Raw genomic sequence first — 24650 nt, 5'->3', positions numbered from 1 at the left:
GCCAAATGTATGCGCTTCATATCCCATTAATTAAGTTTTGAAATTGGGCCTAGAATATAAAGCAGTATCGGTATATTACTTTTACTAGATGAGTCAGTCTGGCTAAGCCTTTTAGTTATTTTCTTTCTATTTTTAATGGGATTTTTAATTGAATTTATTGGGGTGACATTGGTCAGTAAAAATACATAGATTTCAGATATACAATTCTATAATATATCATCTGTATATTGTATTGTGTGTTCACTACCTCAAGTCAAGTCTCCTAAACTTGCTAAGACTTTTAAATAGGTGTTTAGTAGTGTTTATGGCGGTAAATCTTCCTAAATCAGACATACCTGTTTCTCAATGTGGGCATTTTATCTGAATTTAAAATTTGCTCATTTTTCTTAAAATATTTTATCTATTTGATGTACTGAATGCTTCTGAACCTTTTTGGTATTTGTTAGTAGACGGGACATTTTCACAGTGAATTGCTCTTTTTTTTTTTTTTTTTTTAATGGATGTAATGCTGGTGGCTGAGGCCAGGCAGATTCACATTGGATTCGGGCAGACAGTAGAAAACTGCAGAGCCTGAAGGGTTGGGCCATTCCGTTTAATAAAGTCCCTCAACGGCGGACAAGCACACAGGCAGGCAAACCATCTCTAAGGCAGACAAACCTCAAAATGGCCCCTCACAGTGACGGGCAACGATCCGCGCATCTGCAAGCACCCATAGCCTTATACAGGTCATACACACGTGGCACTGCCACGTGCTCACACACTCATCAGGCAGAAGCCTTGCAGCTGGTAAACCAGCAAACAAGCCTAACACAGCTGCCCCACAATGGATGAATGATACTCCATTATATGGATATGTACCACATTCCGTTTATCCATTCATTATCTGTCAGACACTTGGGCTGCTTCCCAAGCGTTAGCTATTTTGAGCAATGATGTGATGAAAACTGGCATACAAGTGCGCATGTAGGCCCATTTTTAGTTTTTATTATTTTTTTTAATATATACTTTTGGATGGAATTGCTAGATCATACTAGTTCTATGTTTACAATTCTGTGTTTTTGAGGAACCTCCAGTCTGCTTGGAAGGCCTTGTGACTAGGGCAGGATTTGCGATATTTTCTAAACAATGCTTTTGCTCAAACCAGATGAGCCCATGCTCAAGCTGGCGACCTCGGGGTCTCGAACCTGGGTCCTCTGCATCCCAGTCCAACGCTCTATCCACTGCGCCACCGCCTGGTCAGACTAAACAATGCTAATGTTCACACCTAGGTCAGTCAACTAGAAGAGCAGTGCTAAGTTACTCTCAGTAAGGGTGGTAGCACCTGTGTGCTGAGCACTTGAGTACCTCTGCAAGGAGGCAGCGGTTAGAAGTTCACTGCTTAACTCGGCTTCATTTTTCTAGCAAATTTCAGCTGCGGTTTATTGAAACAGGTTCTCTGCTTCCTTGATTTGTGTCCATGTCAGAAGGAATAAGAATCTGTTTTGAGAGAAAGGAGAAAAAATAACATCTTTATTTCCTTTGTGTGTGTATGCATTTTGTTATGTTTGCTTGCTTGTTGTCTTTGGGTTATTGTGTTATAGCCATTAACTAATACTACCTGTCACATAGTTCTGTTGTTTTAAATTTCCCACTTGGTTGCTTTCTCTAGGAAAACCCCCCAATTAATTGTAATTGCAAAAGTATTTCCGGACTTTTGCTATCATTTTTAAAGCTTCCCCTCTTTTTTAGTGATGCCACAGTGGGGTTTTCAAGGTGTAATTCCAAAATTCAGATGCACAGGTACCTCCAGAGCACATACCTTGACAATCAGCATCATGGGAGGATCTCACTGTAGCCATGTTAGGAAAGTACACTCTGCCACAATCTTTGTTAACTTTTGGTTCATTTTAATCTTTTGCTTACATGAACACTTTTTCCAATAATCACCTTTCTAGTGCTATTTTTTTTTATGACTTGGGTGAATATTTCTATAGATAAATTCCTAGCAAAATGATTGCCATATCAAAGGGCATGTACCTTTAAAATATAAGGGGATATAAAATTGCCCTCTTAAATGGCTGTACCAGTCTATACTGTTTTCTCAATCTTATCCTAACAGAGATTTATCATACTTTTTGGTCTTTTGTCAGTTGAAAAGTGAACTCTTTTTCTAGGACTTGTTTATCTTTTTCTTATCAATTACAAGAGTTCTTTGTGTATTAAGTGTTTTGTCTGGCCTACATTGTACTGCATATTTTTTTTGCCTTCTGCCTATGTGTGTATATGTATGTGTGTATGTGTCTGTCTATATGTCAGTATTTATGTGTGTATATATATATATCTACATGTGTATATCTTTACTTATACCTGCATTTATATCTAAATAGTTTTCTGCGATGTTATGAATTACCAGAATATGTGCCTATCCATAAAATATAAATATAAAAATACATGCCTAAAATTCGAAGGTTTTGGCACATTATATTCTGTTAGATTTTTAACGTATTTTTCATTATTGCTACTCTAATTCCAATAATCATAATTCACCCATGAAGCATTTTTTATTGCATTAAAATGTATATAACATAAAATGTACCATTTAAACCATTTTAAAGTATATATGAATTTTAAATATGTACTTTATATAGAATGCTGAATGTAAAGATGTAATATGACTAAATAAGGAAAAGAGGATTGAAGCAGTATTTCCATTAGAAATAAGTGTGATTAGATTACTCCAGTAAGACCTAGTATGAGCCTAAAGCATAGTATTTATTTTACTCCAGAAAGGCTTTTAAAGGTTTTCTTGAATAATAGTTTTATCAGATTAATTAAACTGTAAGTATATGTGTAAATTATGTCTCAATGACTGATAGCATAGTGCTATATCAGTACAGATGATCGATAAACTAAATACAACTAGGTTTCCCATTATTTATACCTAACAGTCTATTAGGTTACACATTTATTGAACCTTCCTTTCTGTCCTCAACTTCAAATATGGCAAAAACTGATTAGGCCCTGGCCAGTGGTTCAGTGGATAGAGTGTTGGCCCTGCGTATTCCTGGTCAGGGCACACAGGACAACCATCTGGTTCTCCTCCTCCTTCTTCTCTCCATTCTCTCCCTCTTTCCCTCCCGCAGCAAGTGGCTCGATTGGTTTGAGTGTGGTCCTAGACACTGAGGAGAGCTATGTTGTTTGCTCTCCTCAGGTGCTTAAAATAGCTTGATACTCAAGCTTTGACCCTAGATGGAGTTGCCGTGTGGATCCCAATTGGGGCGCATGTGGGAGTCTTACTACCTCCCCTCCTCTCACCTAAAAAAACTGATTAAAGCTTTTGTTAGTATTACTTAGTGCAGAACTGACACTATAGTTATGGCATTATAATAGTATAACATTGCACAGTGGCAAGTTCAAATACTCTTGAGACTTTAGATGTTTTACTATATTGAGTTTATTTGAAAATCTTAAAGGAAAGTTGGTCTCCAAAGTACTTTTATTTCATGTTGTATTGAAGAAAACTTAGTTATAAGCAACATTCCTACTGTTAGCTGAAAATTGCATGAAAATTCTGTTCTTTATTTAAGCTTTTGGTTACTTATATGTAAGTTTATAATTTCAGAAGTGTTCATAGCCTTCTAATTCTCAATATGCACTTTCCTGCCCCAAGAACAGATGAACTTTTTCAGACTTGCATTTTATGTTCCACTGAATATAAAAAAATTTTAGGTTCCTGTGTACAATTCACTTAATAATGATAAGAAATATATTTAACATTTAATATTTTATTTAAAGTAGTAATATTGAAAGTCTGGTTTTCAACTTGAATATTGTTTGCATTATGTGTAGTTATTATCAAGATTCTGAATCTACAGGTGTTTGACTTCCAACTTTAAGCTATTTATTTCAGAGTAGAGGACTGTTTTTTGGATCTAGTTGGAGTCTTCTAGAGTGAGTAGTTCCTCATGAGGCTCAGTTTTTTGAAATACAGTTAAAGTAATAAAGGAAGGCATTCATTTTCATGTTGAAAATGCTTCTAGAGGGAACATTTCCTCATATGGTGTAACTATTAAGTGCAGGTGAAATAAACCAAAAAGGGAAGCTTGGTTTTTCTAACCATAAAGTAACTGCAGAAATGACTCAAGGCACTTTTTTGTATAAATACATATATTTGTTATTTTTTTAATATCTCAAAGATACATTTTAATTAGCTAATTATTTTCTATAATGAAATTGCTTATTTTAGTTTAATCTTTGAATGATCTGTATTAAGTGCTTTTTTTTATTATAACTTCATAGTATAATCTAGTGAGAACACTCTTGGCTCTAACAGAAACAGAATTCTGTTCTTGGATCTGGCTGTGTATGTAACACCAAGTACGTCATTTTTCTTCCATATGTACCTCATTTACTGCAGTGTTTCTATTACATTTCAAACTTTCATATGGTGGGTAGTATCTGTAGCCTGGAAGAACAGTTAGCAAGTACACTAATTGCACTTTTGTGGTATGGTCTATTCTCCAGGCTTACTATTTATTGATTTAATTGATGCCTTCTGCTTAATCAGAGGTTTTTCCCACATGGAACTATTTGATAAGTTTGCCATAAAATGCAAGATCTGTGAAATGTAAACAATGTTCATAATACAAGGATCTATAATCAAGGCAGACCTCTGGTCATTTGAAAATAGTGCAGCTGCATGAAAAGTAGTTTTCTATTTGATCTTTCTGCCATGGACATTTAAAAGTACTGTCTTTCTTGTGGCACCCACATGCTAATATTTACTACGATAGCTCATCTCTTTTTCCCCTTTGCTGTTCTTTCTCCCCCTACCCACTTCCCATTTTGCCACTCCCTTTGTGTACATCTTAGTCTTTTTTCTTCTTTTCCTCACTGAACATCTTTCTTCTTATTTTTTCTGATTTTCTTAATTCTGATCTTCTTTTTAGACTAATCTAAGTCAGACCATACTGAATGCACTGCTGAAGCAGCTGGAAATAATCTCTTAGCTTTGCATTCCGTGGGCACCACAGCTTGGGAAGTATGGGCCGTGCACCTTTGTTGGCATGCTCTGTTCAGGGTTCCCTGACGTCTTACAGCCAGTCTGTTTCTGTTCAGTTAGTGGCAGCAAATAATTTTTTGAGAGAAATTATGAGTTTTGGTATATGTTTTCTTCTAAACCCAGAAAGTTGTATATTGTTAACAATTCTTTAATATTTTAAAACAATTTTTAAGTAGCTACAGCAGTAGAGTACTCTTTTGAGAAGAGGAAATAAAATTTAATATAAATTAATGAGGTCATCAAGAACCTCTATCCAATCCAAATAATCCTTAGAAAAGACACTGAATTAGTTGGTGATTTATAGAAAAAAAATGTTGAATATTATTAGATGAGAATATATAGCAATTCAGTTAGTGGCAGCAAATAATTTTTTGAGAGAAATTATGAGTTTTGGTATATGTTTTCTTCTAAACCCAGAAAGTTGTATATTGTTAACAATTCTTTAACATTTTAAAACAATTTTTAAGTAGCTACTGCAGTAGAGTACTCTTTTGAGAAGAGGGAATAAAATTTAATATAAATTAATGAGGTCATCAAGAACCTCTATCCAATCCAAATAATCCTTAGACAAGACACTGAATTAGTTGGTGATTTATAGAAAAAAATGTTGAATATTATTAGATGAGAATATATAGCAAAATATTGTTTTACTCAGCTTAAAGAAGAGAATCAGAATTGGTATATCTTTTTACTGTTTATGGTTATCAGAAATTACTTACCTTCATTTAAGATTCCACTAGCAGGTAGAACTTTTACACAGGTGTGAAATAGCTGTTTATCAATTTGAAAGTAGAAATTTTAAAATTAAAAAGTGCCTAGAATAACAAGTGGAAATATCCTCATATATTAAACCATCACTTTGTGTTTTCTTTCTTCAGCATTGCAGCCATTATGTTTCTTTTGGATTTTCTGACATTTTACTGGTATTACCGTGTGTGTGTGTGTGTGTGTGTGTGTGTGTGTGTGTGTGTGTGTGTGTTATGAAAATTTAATTGGCTTTGAGAATTTCCTACTGACTTTGTGGTGTTCACCCCAGGGCTGAAAATCACTTGGAAGTAAGATGCAACCGTGTTAGATTATTAAATTAGATAAAGATACTACTTTAGTACTGCATATATATGTTTATACTGGACATTTAAAAGTATTTATGTTTTATAAAAATAATTATGTTTTAATATTGGGGTAGAGTTGTTTTTTTATCATAATTTTAATTTTGTATGACAGAAAACTACCTAATGGGATATAAAAGAAATAGTTAAAAACATCAAATACTTTTATTTCAATCATAATTTTTCTTGGCCTCATTTGCTGGTCCTATTTTAATGTTTGTGCACCTTTACTCAGAGACTCCTCCTTGTTAGTAACCCATCAGTAGGTCCCCGTTTGTCATTGTGTTTCAACTTCAGAGATGCTCTGTAGCTTTTCTAAGAGCATACATTTCATGCATGTAGTACCTATACAGGCTTTTTCCAAGTTAGTCATTAAAAACAAATTATTTTCACCAACGAAAATAATAAAGGATTCCTCCTTATGCACAAGATCCATTGTATTCCTGATATATGTATTTTTGTTGTTGTTTTGTTGTTACAGTTAATCAGGCAGCAAAAGAAGACACAATGGTTTTAAAGATTGGCTCTGTTGCTATGGCTCCCCAGGCTGACAATCCCCTCGGCAGATCAGTCCTCAGGAAAGATATTTACCAGTAAGTTTATTTTCTTATGTTCAATCTTGCAACGATTTTATCCTGGGAAGAAGTACAGTGATCAATGAAACTTGCTTAGTGCAGCCTGTAGAAATACTATTCATTTGAGATCTTTTGATATTTAAAACCAGGTTTTTCTGATTTTCTTCAGTTGTGGGTTTTTAAATTCATTCAGACAAATCAAGTATTTCTGTGAAGTGTTGATGAATAACAGAATGTAAGTACTAAGACCCCATAAAACTGAAGAAGCGCAGTTTGGAAATTCTTAGCAGACTTTAAATTTGACCAAATCTCTAATCACATAAGAAAACGGGGGCCTTTCTATAACTACCACATCCTACTGTAGTCATGTTGTATCAAATCGAAGCACTTTTTAATTTAACTATAAGCCATTATTTGAAATGTAGGACTGTGGGGTGTCATATGGATCAAAGCTCTAAAGTAAAGCAAACTTCTAAGGAGAAATTTCACAGTAAACACTTTCTGTGAAAACGCCATGCTCTGGATTTTGTCGCCGAGTATTTGCAAACCACACAAAGCATATATGGACAACTAAACTGGTCAACATATGTAATCAACATGATAAAAATAATACATCATTCAGACTGAAGTTGGCACTGCTGCCAGACATAAAAGTACAGTTGCAAATAAACCCAGGGGACAAGTCACAGAAATACAGATGAACAAGTGTCTTAGTCTTCCTGCTTGTCTGTTTTTCAGATGTAAGTCTCACTCTTTTAGAAACTAAGTTCCTGCTGTTCCCCAATAAATGTTACTGCTAGGAAAAGATTCTCATTTTTATAGTGAATTTACCACCTAGAGGGTAATAGCTACTTTAAGTGAGGGATTTTATTTTCTCAAAATTTTCTAACATTTTAATTGATACTTTTTTCCTTTGAATTATATATTATACTTCCTTGTATTAATTTTTTTGGTACCTTATAGTATTCATCCCTTAAATAAATTTTTATTTACTATGCAAAATATGTAAAATCTTATGATGTCAGAACTGAAGGAGATTTTATAAATTATCTAATTTAAATTTCTTACTTTCTAGATTAGGAAACTGAATACCCAAAAGAATAGTTATCTCTAGTCAAATAATGAGAGAGCCAAGATCACAACTTATATTTTTTCAGTCCTTCAGTATCTAGGGAAGGGATTACAGTAGAATCCTTCCTTGAAAGTAATTTTAATTTTCTAACACTTGGAAATTCTTTCAGGTGTATTTATCTTTTCACATTAGAAGTAAGTGGTTTTCAAAAAAAAAAAAAGTCCTACTATACTTTTGATGAAATATGTTTCATATTAAAAGACCCTATCACCATCAATAAAGTGAACCCCAGAGGTACTTCCTTTCCTCCTCTGTTCTGCACACATTCTGGCTCTTCAGCCTCCCCTGGTGAAGATGTGGTTTCCATGGACCCGCTGCTGCTGCGTCCTTCCCTTTGTCCTGCTTGTGCTTTCTCCTCAGGCTCTCTCCTTATTTACTTTCCCTGCTTCATACCTAATATTTCCTTACCTTTCTGTGTCTTTCTTCATTCTTTACCTTTTCCCTTTCTATATTTTTCTTTTCTTTACTTTTTCCCTTCTTTCCTTGTGTTCTTTTGTTTTCTTTTTCACTACTTTGTTTGGTTTATTTTATAGAATTATTGAAATGTAATGCCAAAAAATAAATTATTTGTAAAAAATTATATTATTTCTTTAGAACTTCAGTGTCTTACATAAAATACATAAAAATATGTACACAAAAAGTACAAACTAGGTACTTTATGTTTATAATATAAGTGCCCTTTTTATACTTGACAAAATGAAGACATACAAAATTTTTATGTTTGGCGAAAAACATATTCTTAACTAATTGTGGAGCATTTCAGAATCTATATTTTATGAATTTCTTTCAGAGATCTTTTTAAATTTATTTTCTTATTATTTAGTCACTCCCCCACTTACAAAATTTAGTGATTTTACTGTCCTGCTCCCTTTCCATATGTTTTTACTTCCTCTTTCTTTTAATCTGCTCTAGGTATTTACTCTTTCTGTCTCAGGTTTTCTGACTTCCCCAACCTTATAAATGGCATCTATCAAAACCCATAGCTAACGTAGTTGATGGTGAAAGACTGGATGCTGTCCCTTTAAGGTCAGGAGCCAGACAAGGATATCTACACTCGCCATTTCTCTTTAGCATTATACTGGAGGTTCCAGCCAGGGCACTTAGGCACCCAGATGTCAGGAAGAAATAAAACTGTGTTTCTGCAGATGATATGACCTTGTGTATAGAAAAGTTTAAAAGAATTCATTGAAAAACTATTGGGCAAATGAGTTCAGCAAGATTGCAGGATAACAAATCAAATGTGAAAATCAGTTCAAAATAATGAGTTATGAACAATCTAAAAGTGAAATTAATTAAACAATTTTATTTATGATAGCATCAAAAACAAATACCTATGAATAAACTTACCAATGTAGTTTAAAAATTACACTCTGAAAACTAAAACATTGAAACTAAAGAATTTCTACTATATGTGTGTATGTCCCCCATGTATGTGTGTGTATATATATATAGTTCAGAAGACTTAGTGTTGGTAAATGCCAATACTTCTCAGAATTATATACAGATTCAACATAATTCCAATCAAAATTCTAGCCTAGCATCTTTGCAGAAATTGACAAGCTGATCCTAAAAGTCATACAGAAATTATTCATCTGGAAATTCAAAAGACCCAGAATAGCCAAAACAACCTTGGAAAAGAACAGAGTTGGAGGACTACTATTTCCTGACTTAAAACTTATGGCAAAACAATAGTTATCCGGGTATTGGAGGACTGGCATGAGGGGCCAATGAATAGAACTGAGAATCGAAAATTAAACCATTCCATTTTTTATCAACTGGTTTTTGATAAAGGAGCCAAGATAATTCAATGGTAAAAAATAATAGTCTTTTCAACAAATGGTGCTCAAACTACTGCATACCCACGTGAAGCTGGTTAGGTGATACCATACACAAAAATTAACTCAAAATGAATCATAGACCTAATATGAGAACTAGAATTCTGAAACTCCTAGAAGAAGACAAAGGAGTAAATCTTTGTGACTTTGAATTAATGGTTTCTTTAAAATGACACCAAAAGCACAGGGACAACAGAAAAAATAGATAATTATAAATTTTTGTGCTGCAAACAACTCTATTAAGAAAGTAACAATCCACAGAATGTGAGAACGTAATTATAAATCCTGTATCTGATAAGAGACATGTAATCAGAATAGAAGACCTTTTACAACTTAATAATAGAATAGTAACTCAAGTTTAAAAATAGGGAAAGAATTAGAATAGCCATATATCCAAAGAAGATAGAAACATGGCCAATAAGCACGTGTGAAGTTGTTCAATCCAATTAGTCAATAGGGAAATACAACTCAAAACTATACCCACTAGAATGGCTATAATAAAAAAGATAACAGATGTGAAGAAATTGGAACCCTCAGACATTTCTAGTAAGAATGTAAAACGGTGCAGCTGCTGTGGAAAACTTTGGCAATTCCTTATAAGTTTAAACATAGAGTTACCATATGATGCAGCAACTCTACTCCTAGGTATGTACCCAAGAGAATTGAAAACATATGTCCACATGAAAGCATGCACAGCAGTGTTTATAGAAGCACTATTTATGATAGCTAAAAACTGAAAACTACCTAAAGGTTCATCAACTGACAGAGGTCTAAACAAAATGTGGTATACCCATACATTAGAATAATATTCTGTCATAGAAACAAATGGAGACTGTTATTATGTAGATCAGTCCAAAAGAAACCAGACACAAAAAGCCACATATTATATGCTTCCATTTACCTGAAAGTCCACATAAAGACAGAAAGAACAATAGTGGTTGCTAAGACCTGACTGGTGGTGACACAGTGGATAGAGCATTGACTTGGGACACTGAGGTCTCAGGTTTGAAACCCTGAGCTTGCTGATTTGAGTGCAGGCTCACCAGCTTAAGCACAGGGTCACTGGCTTGAGCTTGGGATCATAAACATGACCCCCATGGTCACTGGCTTGAGCCAGTCCCAAAGGTCTTTAAACTTTGGGACTTGAAGCCCAAGGTCTTTGGCTCGATCATAAGGTCTCTGGTTTGAGCAATGGGTCCGGCACAGCTGGAGCCCCCTCTCACTCCCTTCAAGGCACAAATGAGAAGCAATCAATGAACAGCTAAAGTGCTTCAACTACAAGTTGAAGTTTCTCATCTCCTTTCTTCTCTCTCTCTCTTTCTCACTCAAAAAAAGAAAAAAGAATAGTGGTTGCTAGGAGGGGAGAGAGGAATGATTGCTAATAGGTATAGGATTCATTTTGGGGTGATAAAGCTATTCTGGAATTAGGTGGTAGTGAGTACAATGGGATGTACACTGAGGGTTTGTACAGTGAATAATGTAAGTACAGTGAGAATGTATAAAAATCACTGAATTATTCATCTCAAAAGGTAAATTTTATGGGATAGCAATTATATTTCAGTAAAACTGATTTTAAAAAATTTATATCGGCCCTGGCCGGTTGGCACAGTGGTAGAGCATCGGCCTGGCGTGCGGAAGTCCCGGGTTCGATTCCTGGCCAGGGCACACAGGAGAAGCGCCCATCTGCTTCTCAACCCCTCCCCTTCTCATTCCTCTCTGTCTCTATCTTCTCCTCCCACAGCCGAGGCTCCATTGGAGCAAAAGATGGCCCCGGTGCTGGGGATGGCTCTGTGGCCTCTGCCCCAGGCACTAGAATAGCTCTGGTCGCAACAGAGCGATGCCCCGGATGGGCAGAGCATCGCCCCCTGGTGGGTGTGCCGGGTGGATCCCGGTTGGGCCCATGCGGGAGTCTCTCTGTCTGCCTCCCCGTTTCCAGCTTCAGAAAAATACAAAAAAAAAGAAAAAAAATTTTTTATCAACGACTGATGTCATGGACGGTGCAGAGAACTTAAATTCCAGAAAGAGAAATAACTTTTTCTTCTTTTTTTTTTTTTTTTAGTGGAAACTTGGTGCTCTTTTCAACTCTGGAATTGTTTGCCTTGTTTAGCTAAAGACAGAAAAATTTTGTTGTGGGAAGAAGGCAAGGGACATTTATCAGCCCTGTGGGCTAGAATGACATACTGGAATCTAGAGGAGAACCAAACACGTAATCAGCCCCCGTAGCTTATCTGAATGTTGGGTGGGGAGAGGAAGAAGAATTTGAGTTCCTGGTTCATCTTGTAAAAGACAAAGCCATGGTAAAGATGCATTGTTCAGTACAAGTAACCGCTCACTACATGTGGTTATTCCACTTTTGAAATATGGCTATCCAAATTGAGATGTTTTTAAAGTATAAAATATATATAAGATTCTGATGGATTAAGAAGAAAACAAAGTAAAATGTCTTATTTAAAATCTTTATATTGATTATACATAGTGATAACAATATGTTACGGTGACTACTCGCAAAATTTTATAAGTGGCTCACATTTGTGATTTGCATTATATTTCTATTAAACGGTGTAGCACTGTTAGGAGAGGCCTGTGGGAAATGCAGAACAAGTCTCACCCTTGAGATGTTTGAACCAAAGATAAATTGAGTTTAAAGTTGCAAATGTAGCCAGTACAAAAGAGACAAATTACCTTTGAAGGAATAAGAGTAAGACTGACACAACTGGAGATCTTAAATTTGAAGATGAGAAAACTTCTAGGGAACATGGAACCATTCTTCAAATAATTGGCCTATTGTGTCCTAGGCAGTAGCTTTATTCCTGCTGAAACTAAGAATAAACCTACAATTGTTAAATTAGTAGATATTATAATGACACTAGTTAGAGCTCAATAGAATGAAGATCTTTCAAATTGTAAAAGTCTAGTAATAAGTGGGGCTATCATGTGTTTGTGATTATTTAACAGGATGTTTACTGGGAGCCTGCTATGCATCAGGCACTATTTTAAGTATTGAGTGTACATCAGGTGACAAGACAAAGAAAAATCTGCTCTTGTGGTGTGTGCTTTTAATGAGAGAGCATTACTAATTAATAAATAGGTATTTTGGTGTATTAGAATATCATCAGTATTTTGGAGGCAACACAACAGGGAGAAGATAGGAAATGGGAGTTAGAGGTGGACAGCACAGCCTGTTCAGAGAGGACGCCTCACTGAGAGAGCTCACGGCTCCTGAGCAGGAGTGTGCAGAAGAAGCCAGAAGCAGCTGAAGGAATTATGGGCTGGGGAATGTAGTGGGCTGTGAGGTAAGATATGGAAGAGCCTGAGACCATTGTGACTGACTGGCTGTTATTGTGAGTGAGATGTGGTTGTAGGGGAAAATAATCCACAATGCTGCAGTTTGAAATAATGCTTTTGTTGTTTATCAAGCATTTACCTGCAAAAAAGAAATGAGTGAATTGGCCAGCAGAAACTAAAGTACACATTATAAAAAGGTGAAATATGCATTTAAAAATGAAGGGAGTGACAGGTCAGTGAAACCAATGGGAATGTGATATTGAACTCTAAAGGAGTCATGTTAAGAATTATTTCTACTATTTGAGTAACTGAATATGTGATATGAAGTGCTTTTGATTATTGAGGGGTTGATTTTTTTTTTTATCAGATGAGAAGCCCTCAGAGGGTTTGAGCAGAGAAATGACTTCATTTATATTTAAGCAGATAATTCAGGCCAATATGTGAAAATAGACTGCAGGCAGGGAAGGGCAAGGTTTTGTTACTTGCAGTAATCTTGGCAAGAGATGATGGTGGCTTGGCCCAGAGTGGTGGCTGTGGAGGTGGTGAGAAGTGATCAGATTCTGGAGATATTTTAGAGGTAAAGGCTTTTCAGAGAAATTGCAGATGGGTTGCACATGGGATTTAAGACAAAGAAGATAAGGAAAATTCAGTTGCATGGCTTAAGCAACTGGAAGTATGAGATTAACTGAGGGAAGGAAAACTGTGGGAGGATTTGTTTGGGGGTGAGTGGGTAGAAATCAGGAGTTTATTTCGAAAATGTTGACCATTTCAGGAGGTAGTGAGCTCCTCATCCTAAAGTTGCAGAGGCTGATTGATTAAGAAGGCCACATAAAAGGTTGCAATTAAACTGATTGAAACCAGTGCTTCTGAAATTTAATGTGCATACAAATCACCTGTGGATGTTTTTAAAATTCAGGTTTTGACTTGAGAGGTCTGGGATGAGGCCTGAAATTCCACATTTCTACCGAGGTTCCGAGTGTTTGGGTCTGACCTTGATATGGGCTGATTCTGAAGTGCTTCTTCAGGGACCTTACTGAGCTGATTAGCTCATTGCTTCCAAACCTTTTGTAAAGAGAGGAATTTTAAAATATATATTTGAAATAAATGCTAACAATTTTTAATGCAACACATTCAAGCATTGGCTCAAAAAGTGATCTTCCTCCTTTCCCAGCCTTCCCTGCTCCCTAACATGATTGCCCTCGGTTCAGGGTTTGACCCTCTGAGTAACACAACTGCTCATGTACGTCCTCGTACATAATAAAAATTTTTATTTTATAAATGTGGAAGGCAACATTAAAAAAAGGCAAATGTATGTTCTTCTTGTTTCCATAAATTGGTTGTCAAATATGATTTTAAGTTAGTAAAACTGGAAATGGAACTAACTTCATTTTTTGAAAAAAAACTCCCGGCAGTCAGTGAACATGGAAAAAACTCACTACTCAAAGGGCTAACTTTGAAATTTTCACAGGCTTTTTTTTTTAATAGCTGATAGCAGTTATTAAGTTTCAGAATCTATAATTCAGAAAATATAAAATAACAAGCTTCTGTTAACTTACACCTTATATGAATTTGTGCTTTGATATTCTCAAAAGCATCTGATGCACTGTAAACAACAGCACTTGTAAACATGTTGTTTATTCAGTGTTCCTGCTTAGATACTATATATCCTCGTGAGCCCCTCCTTAACCTGCTACCCTCTTTCCCTGCATCTCCTTGCCTACTGGTCTACTTGGTGACTTGTGTTTATCCTGAACATGATGGTCTCCCAGTTTCCCTTCAGTTCAGTCTGAGATTCTCCTACTTTATGGGTTCCAACATTTTCCTGACATATACATAGTTCTAAACCATAGTCTGGCCTGATAGCTCTTCTTGTCTTAGACTAAGACAACCCTTTTGAGTGGGAGATGATTCAGATTTTTATCTCAAATGAGAAGCAGAGAAACATTTCAAGATAAAAGGTTATAAAGGCAGATTAAAAAAGAAATTACCTGTGCTGAAAATGTTCCATCATAGGCTGATTTAAGGAAATTAAAATAAAGTTGGGATTATAATCAAGTCAAAGTAAAATATTTAAATATTTTTATAACTTAACCATATTAAGAATTTAATAATTTGCTTATACTTAGATAAGAAATTTATTTTTTAGAAACTTCATATTTACAAATGCTGGCTCATCATCTATACTTCATTAACTACAGAGTTTATGGTTCTTTCTATTAGAAATGGAAATAGGTCTCAGTCTGCATGTTAAACCATATTATAGTATAATTGCTATAGGAAAGTTATATTGCATTCATATTACTTCTACTTCTAAAGACTTCTCAAGACATTTCTTTGACTGTGATCCTGTATAATATGTATAAGTAGTTTAACATGATTTTAATTGTTTTAAATTATTTTCTAAAAATAGTTTTTAATATGAGAAATTGGATTAATAGTCCTATATTAGTCATTAGAACAGTAGGGATCTTGAGATATTTATACCATTCCATTGTGTATATGCATCCATGCAATAATTTAACAATTGCTTTAGTTCATTTACTTTTAAAATATATATTGATTATTTTAGTTATTTAATAGTTATTTATTGAGTACCTACAATGTACTAGATACCAATGATAGATAAGTATTTTGGGCTAGAACTAAGGGTACCTCCCCTCCTTGAACTCAAGACCTCACCACATCATTTGAGCCAATGAAATTACATTGTGAAGCCCTGATAGGTTTTATATCATAATGATTCATGCTCTGTCTACACCACCTCCCACAATGCCTACTTTGATAAAATAAGCAATATCAGCATTTCTGAACTTGCACCCTAAACTTTTTTTGTGGTCCCCTTTTTATTGTCCTTATAACATTCTGTCCTGTATCTTTTGAAAATTATTATAAGAGGAAAGAATGATTTCTGAAGTTCCATCCAGATTTGCAGTTTTCACAGGAAGGAATAGAGAAAAATGTTCTTTCATTCCATTCATTTTGGTTTTCTTTTAAGAGTAGCAGAGGGAATAGAAACATTAATGTTAATTATTCATGAATCTATTTAGTAAATGCATCACTTTTTCAGTATATTTTAATGGTCTGTTTTTTTAAAAAATTCTTACATTCAAGTTTTAAGAAATATTGTTTACACTTTAGTTTATCGTTATTCAGGTAGCTTGTTATCAAATTATAATATGAAAAGTTAAAGTAAGATTTTTTTGTTATAAATAATTAGTAGAACGATGCCTTTTTTTATAGCAAATCTACCTTTATTTTAATCTGTTAATAAGCCTGCCTGTATTACTAACATTTTAAAATAAATGGGTAATTTTAAATTAAATTTTAATTAAAGTTATAAATTAAATAACAGAAGTATGTGCATAGAAAATGAAATTCCTTTTACCAGGGATTATTCTGAGTGCTAACTACTGCCTTACTCTGTGGCCATTGTTAATATTTAGGTTGACACTCTTTGTTAGACCGTGTGTGTGTGTGTGTGTGTGTGTGTGTGTGTGTGTGAGAGAGAGAGAGAGAGAGAGAAAGAGAGAGACACTGTCTTAAATGGGATTGCATTCTACATAGTGTTCTGCAACTTGAGTTTGTTTTAACTCAGTAATATATTATGGGCATTCTTCAGGGTCATCATATTCAGAAATACTGGTCTGTTTTTGAATAGCTGTTTTAGAAAGCACATAACAAAGACTAACGACTTTATATTCTAACCAACAAGAGTTTCCATTATTAAAAAGCTTTGTTAAAACCTAAAAACTTTTGTAGAACATACTGTGACCCAAACATCTCAGACTTCAAAATGTTATTATACTTAAGAAATTGTAAGAGGAAAACTAAGTTCTTCCTTTCAATGTAGTAGATACTAGGGTGGTTCCTAAAGAACAGTACCAATAGGAAACTGAAATTATTGTGGCTAACATGCTCTTTGTAACAATATGAATTGCAAAGGCTGTGATTCACAATTCAACACTATTGAGTGAATTAAAATACTGTAGACATTTTACCTGTGGTGTGCCACTTTAAAACATTATTTGATGATAGCAACTCTCTGTTCAACATCTGTCACAGTGCTCAGTTTTTAAGGTGAGACTATCCCCTTTTAACCAACATGCATCTTACTCCATAATCTGACCTCAGCCTATACTTCAGGTGTTACTACTAATTTCTTTCTTACCTAAGACACTTGTTCAAATTAAATAATTTGTTACCCAATAATGTTTAGAATATTCTTTTCTATGGCCCTTGTTTATCTATGTAATTTCAACTTTATTGAAATACAGCTGTCTTCAAGCTCAGCCCTTCAGAGGTTTTTTTTGTTATTGTTATAAAACTTGATATTGTGTTATTTTAGATCCTTTAAAAATATTTTTCTCTGCTGTTCAACATTAATTAAAATTATTAAGGATCATACCTGTCTTTTAATGTCTTACTTAAATCCTCTCCTTCTGAAATCTTTCATAATCTTTGCCATTCTATGCCAGCGTCTGGTCTACCTTTCTGCAGTTGTAATATAAAAGAGTAGTACTAGTAAAAGCAGCAGTAATATCTAAGATCCATCGAAATCTCTCTTTGTATCAAAAGATTCTACTTGATGCTTTTAATGCAGTTCTGACCTCACAATAGCCTAAGAATCAGATATGATTATCTGTATTTAGAGCAAGAAATGGAGCCGTACACATTAAATAATATCTCTTGGGTCACATAAAATAAGTGACAGAACCAGTTCTCATTCCCTATGGTCTTTACCACTACTTCTTGCTTCCTGTAACTCTTATAAGACAGACTACCTTTAATTTAACCAACTTATAGTTCACCACATTTATATTCCATTAAATTTTATTGCTGTTGTGATATTAGTTTTTTTTTCTGACAATGTTTTTGTTAAGAGTGAGTAAATTGAAAAAACTATTAGGTACCAATTTTGCATTTTCTTAGGTTCCCTAAAACATTCCGAGCTGGATGGCCTTAATGTTATAGATAGTAGAGATATAATTTATAGAGAAAACTCTTATAACCCTATTGTTTGATTTCTCTGGCCATTGAGAGTATTGAACATACAGTCTATTTTAAGAGAATTTTTAATTAGGGTATACTTAATACTGTATTAGGTTAACAGAAAACAACTTCCTAGCTAATGATTTTGATTGTCATCAAACTTTTTCTCACATCTATTAAGAACTACAAAGTGAGTAGTAAACTCAGTATATTTTTGTGCTTTTTTTATTTCATGAGATATTTTAAATAATTACAAAATAATATTTATAATTTTTCTATTCTTACTTTAATATAGTTATTATTCTAGTTCTCAATATTATAAAATAAAAGAGATAAGTTAAACCTTCTTTTTCTTCCCAGGGTATTCTTATATATCATTTCCCTCTAAATTGTGTTGAAGAAAATATTGATTTTATTATTTTAAAGCAAGTATGTACTCTTATTTTCATATGTATTTTTCATACACCAAAATTATATCAAACTTGCATAAGCATGTCATGAAGGTTTCTTATAACTTGGGCTTTATTTCCCTAATCATGTGTAATTTAGAAATATTGTGTTAAAGCTACTTATCTAAAAATAGGACTTACAGAATTATATATATAAATTTGGAAGCAATGTAAGATTATATGCTGACTCCCTATTTCATTGCTATGTCATATTATCTAATAATTTACAAAATCTTTTAATACCTATTCCAAAAGATTTAAAAAACAAACTAGTGATTTTAACAAAATTTACTTCATACTTTCTCCCCAAATTTTTATTTGTTAAAAGAATTTTAAAATATTTAAAACATAACTTTTTTCTTTTATAGTATTTTTAATTACAAAGTTTCTTAACTTTCATCTTTTACTTGAGAGAACTATATGCTTTTTGTAATTGGACATTTGTGAATTTCTGCATAAAGCTTTTGGTTCATGCCACAAATATTTGTGGGTCTTCTGATGTCTCTTCTGGGATTTTATCTGTGACTAATTTATCCCATAGCTCCTTACAAACTTTGTCAGTTGTTGAATTTTTCAGCCATTTCTTTTTTGCAGACATTTGCTAATTTTTTTTAGTGCTTTCAGTACTTGATATATTTGAATCTAGTATTGGGTTTCAGTTTCTCTCCATAGAGAATTTCATTCTCTTAAATATTGTTTACAAGCATTATATAAAAAATTTATAGTAAATTTGCCAATGATTTAAAGACATTTTCAAAATGACATTTCTGACAGACATACCCTATGGCATTTTCATTTATGAAATTGTACCTTTAAAGAATTACAAAAGTTAGGGGAGTTTATTTTAACTCTTAGAAGATTTGCATTAGCTGGATTAACTTAAATTTTTATCGTGTTTTACCTGTGTCTTTAAACAGTGTACATAGTCTCAAATAGTTGTTAATTAAAGCATGTGTTCAGTAGAATTCATGGTGAAATTAATGTCCTTTTATAGATGAATTTAACATTATTAACTCCCAGATACATTGTAAAAATTAAATCTAAATATCTTCACAAAACTGTCTTCCCTCCCAACCTTTAATTTCTTCCTAATTCTCTTTATATCTATATTTATATCTGTATATAGGTAACAGATATAGATATAGAATCTCAAAATAACCATTGTGTTGATTCTGGGCAAGGTGTATTTCATATCTCATGACGTTATGTTCCTAATCCTATAATGCTTAGTCTTGGTTTCAAATAACTCTCTTTTTGCAAATCAGAGAGATTGGGATAGTAGATACTGAGAGTAACTCACCTAAAAGCTTTGTTTGAAAATACTATTGGCAGACTTTTAGTCCCTGTCATGTTCTTCAGCTGATCTAGTGTGAAGGTTTGGCCCTCACCAAAGTAACTGTGTCTTTTGTGGCTTCCTGTAGCAGGATGTAGATTTCCATGGATGTGTTTCTACTTGCTGCCAAAAGCTACCTCAATAATAGTGTTGAAAATGACTATTACTTCTACTGTCATAAATTTTGGAATGTTATATTAAATGTTTTTAACCCTTTTTACTGATATTTTCAATACTTTTTTCTAGAAATTTATGTTAGAAAGAAGCTAAAGATTAGTAGAGTATGTTTGAATTCACATCATAATAGTGTTTTATTATAAACTTTGATAATCTTCTATTCTTTCAAATACATTCTGGTTACACACAATACACTGGATATGTAATATTTTACGCATTCCTGATTGTGTATATCCATTTTGCCCTGACATTATTAGGTGAAATTATTATCTAAAGACCTCATGGCTTAAAGACAAATGAGAGAAAGCATATTATACCTTTAGGTTATATCTCCAGAGTTTCTGTAATATAATGACTGTTCACCATAATCACTGACATAGAAGAAAGCGCTTTAAAAAATAGTGAAGCATTGTGCTACTCTCTAAGCATTGTGCTACTCTAATTTAGTGCAAATTGTGATGTACTCGTCTATGTGGCATTTGTGTGTCATAAAATACACAGCTCCTTTAAAGGGAAAGGAAGAATTACATTTTTATTTCTGTAGTTATTCCTATAATGTACCCTACTCATAGTCTTAAAAGGATTAAAGAGGAAGTATGATAGAAGATGGATGGATGGAGGGAGGGAGGGAGGGATCTTTGACCAGCTCTGAATTTAAGAAACTTGTAGGCCCTGGCCAGTTGGCTCAGTGGTAGAGCGTCGGCCTGGCGTGCAGAAGTCCCCAGTTCGATTCCCGGCCAAGGCACACAGGAGAGGCACCCATCTGCTTCTCCACCTCTCCCCCCTCCTTCCTCTCTGTCTCTCTCTTCCCCTCCCGCAGCCGAGGCTCCATTGGAGCAAAGATGGCCCGGGTGCTGGGGATGGCTCCTTGGCCTCTGCCCCAGGCGCTGGAGTGGCTCTGATCGCAACAGAGTGACACCCCGGAGGGGCAGAGCATCGCCCCCTGGTGGGCAGAGCGTTGCCCCCTGGTGGGCGTGCTGGGTGGATCCCGGTCGGGCGCATGCGGGAGTCTGACTGTCTCCCCGTTTCCAGCTTCAGAAAAAATGAAAAAAAAAAGAAACTTGTAAATGTAAGCTGCATTGTGGGCTTTCTAATTGCAATTTGAAGAAGATCCATTTTACACTGTGTCTGTTTTCAGCCAAGTTCTTCTTATCCCCTTCACAAATATAAAAGCTAATTAGAAGGCTAGTTAGGAGGCAAGCATCTATGCATTCATTTAATATGTACTGTCAATTAATTATAAATACCTCTACTAATTTAATAATAAGTTTATTATACACATCAAGGAAGAGCACTTGGTAATCTCTGATAAGATGCTACTATTCAAAATAGTCTTATAATTTTTACATGAGATCAAGTAAATTATTGTTTTTTAAAGTACTAATTTAAACAATAGCTATTAAATACAAATACTTATCTTTATTTCTTATTTTATTCTGTGTCCACTGAGTTCACTGTCCTAAAAAAACACACAAAAATAAAACAAAACAAAACAAAATTACCTGTTCTATGTACTGAATTATTTAGCCTCTGTCTAAAGACCATGAATTCTCTTTGCTGAAGACAGGTATTATCTCAGTCTGAAATGCCACCTTGCTCATTATTTCTAACAGTAAGCTTCAAGCAAAATCTATGTTCCTCAAAACCATTCTCCATTGACAAAGGTAATGAAAAACACAATTGTAATTGCAAACATAGATAAAAAATAAAGTAAGCACATAGCTTATTTTTTCTGATTTGTACTCTTTTCCTATCTTTGTATTTTTAATGAATTGTAACTTACATACAGAAAAGTATATTAGTCATTTGTATACAGCTCAATGAACTTTTATATCTTGGTGTAGCTGTGTTACCAATACCCAGCAGCCCAGAAACCTTCCTCACTATGATCCCACCCAGTACCTGCACTCCAAAGTTAATCACTATTCTAAGCTGATAACCCTAGATTAGTTTTGACATACCTAAATGTAAAAATGAATTTTTAAGTTGTGAAAATGTTTTTTCTCAACATAATTTATCATTTATGTTTATTTTACATGGTTTCTGAGTCAATGTCAATCTAATCATTCAAAATACAAATTATTTTGGTCATAATTTAAAGTACCTTTTTAAACTTCAGTTGCTTATACCTTTAATACCAAATAGTATATTCATCCACTGTAGTATTTTCCATGTAAGTCACCTAATGAATATAAGGAAAAACTTAAAACTATATACATAAAGATTAAAAGTTCTTATTAATAAACATCTGCATTCATTAAGCAAAGTCATAAGATATGCCTTAATGACTGTGATTATAATGTAAATTTTTAATCAGTTTCTAGAATTTTATTTACTCTTATTGTTATTTAGTGCAAATTGTGTTGTACTCGTGTATGTGGCATTTGTGTGTCATAGAATGCACAGCCCCTTTAAAGGGAAATACAGCTTTGTATCCAGGACTCCAGTGTCCTCCAACTGAATTGACAGTCGTCCAGGTATGGGTTTGATAAACTGACACAACAGTGAAAGGAATTCCTGTCCCGTGTCAGCTTATCAAACACACTGTGGACAGCATGTCTTTGCTATTGAATACATTCGCAGTCACTTAAGTTCTGAATAGAAATCACGAAGCTCATGTTCAGTGAAACACAACCTCAGTATTTCCAGGTGATTTTAAAGAACACCTGTTAAAACTGAGGTATAGTACCACTAAACTTTAAGAATTATCCACAAACTAGAAAAAAATTGACATATATAGAGGTATAGTATTGTAATGTCATTTGTTAAATTTAAATGTTAATGAAATATACAGTGAACTAATGACTTACTATCCTGATATTTTGGTAAACAGTTGCAAATTTTTTGTAAGTATATTTTTAATGTAAAATAAAACACAGAAATCAGGTACATTTTAATTGTTTTCTATCCTAGTTCATATCACACAACAGATAACCTCCTGGGAAAGTTATCTTTCGATCCTAATCTCTCACTATTTTTTTTCAACCTTATTTTTTTTATTTGAAAATGTTCATTTTCAGAAACTTAGCCGCCTTCATTCTGAATAATGTGCTAGAACCCTTTGTACATCCTCGAGTTTAAGTATGGATATATTTTTAAAAGATTGTTTTTAAATTTATTCTTAGTGCCATAAAAATATTTTGGTTAAAAATCTCACTTAAAAGGTATTACAGGTCAAACCATGTTTACTCCTGTAATATTTAACTGTATTTACATATATTTTATAAAGTTCAACCTATAACTCTTCTGTGTGAATTTACCCAGTATTGTATCGTACGCTATGTGAAAACACTTCTCAGGTTGATTTTCTCTCCCTTCCTAGCCCTTCGAGGATGGGGTTACCTCTGCGTTCCAGGGCCTCATCAGTGGCGCTCTGTCCCTGGGCCGCAGGTGGAGGGTAGTGCAGCAGTGCCCAGCATAAGTTGCTCTCCTCTTTGGAGAAAATTGCAGTATCTGACAGCTTTTTGTAACAAGGGACTATTTTTAAATGTGTCTGGTCACCTCAAAGGATATGTAGGGCATTTCCTGCCAGTAGGATTAGAGGAAGGAAGCACCAGGCCAGAATGTTTGATGTGTGATGTACTGTAATTTCTTTCATGTGTTCAGTGGCTTTTATATGTTGATCAATGTTCTGCTACCAATTGTGACCCTGGTGTGGTCCAAGGCATTAAAGTTAGACCATTTTTAATGTATAGGGTCATTAACTATACCTAGGAGCATTATTATAATTAAGGATACTGGTTTTTTTAATATAACCACCCCTCATTTTCATTAAAGTATTTATTTTTCATAATTGGATAATCCTCCTAATGGCAGTGGTTCTCATGAAAGAGATGACTCAGTGTTAGAGACTGCAATGCTGGCAGTAGATAGGTGCCCTTTAGTTTATTTTACCTTGCACACCTGGTTTTCCAATCAGCCTTTTCTTCCCACAGTCTCCTGTGGATATATGAAGTTCAAGATGGAAATGAGCTTTCTAGTGCAGTTTTACTGGGTGTGTATGTCTTACAGGCAGTAAGTATTGACAAAATTGCTATCAGCAATACTATATACCTTTAAAGAAACAGAGTTGATGATCACACGTGTTCTTTACTATTCTAAGATCACACATTGAAAAGCAGTAAAGTGTTTAGGCTGTTTTTTTAATAAAAAATAAACAATAGTTGCTGGTTATATATAACAGCAAAGATATGACAACATCCAAATGCTTAGCTGTAGATTATTGGTTAATACAAGAGTAGTATGTTCATTGTGAAATTCTAAGCAACCATTGCAAGGATGATATATGTTCCTATTTTATTAACATTAAGTGGAATTGAGCTATTAGGTGGAATGAAAGGGTTTTAAAAACTGTTCATATAGTATGACCTTATTTATATATATGTTTACATGTGAATGGAAATGTGTAGCCTAGATGGTAACACATTGAATTTTCTGTAATTATCGGTGCATGGCAAGTTGTTTTCTTGCTTTGATTTTTGGCTATTTTCTAGATTTTTTTGGACTAATTTGAATTCTGTAATTGTAAAGTTTTTAAAAGTGACAGTTCTATATCCATTATATCTTTGTCTACATATATAATTTTAAATTTTTAGTTTTTTATTTACTCAGTGTAAAATATATGAAAATACCCTTTATTTTTCATATTCATCATTTCTCTTACCTTTAAATTTGTTTTTTGGTACTTCATAAACTTTATTTTTAGTATAATATCATTGACTTCCT

General features: G+C 34.0%; 1 protein-coding gene across 4 annotated transcripts in view; it reads left to right on the top strand.

Annotated features, from left to right (window-relative positions):
• Nucleotides 1-24650, top strand: part of VPS13B (vacuolar protein sorting 13 homolog B) — an 890836-nt gene that overhangs the window by 493605 nt on the left and 372581 nt on the right. For all 4 annotated transcript variants that reach the window (XM_066265974.1, XM_066265971.1, XM_066265975.1 and 1 more), the window contains exon 30: nucleotides 6632-6743. In XM_066265974.1, the coding sequence (XP_066122071.1) occupies nucleotides 6632-6743 (112 nt within the window). The remainder of the gene's footprint in view (nucleotides 1-6631; nucleotides 6744-24650) is intronic.

This window comes from Saccopteryx bilineata, chromosome 3 (genome assembly GCF_036850765.1).
Source record: "Saccopteryx bilineata isolate mSacBil1 chromosome 3, mSacBil1_pri_phased_curated, whole genome shotgun sequence".
Taxonomy (NCBI): Eukaryota; Metazoa; Chordata; class Mammalia; order Chiroptera; family Emballonuridae; genus Saccopteryx; species Saccopteryx bilineata.
The sequence above is the reverse complement of the archived record's forward strand: the minus strand, read 5'-3'. Positions and strand labels throughout refer to the sequence as shown.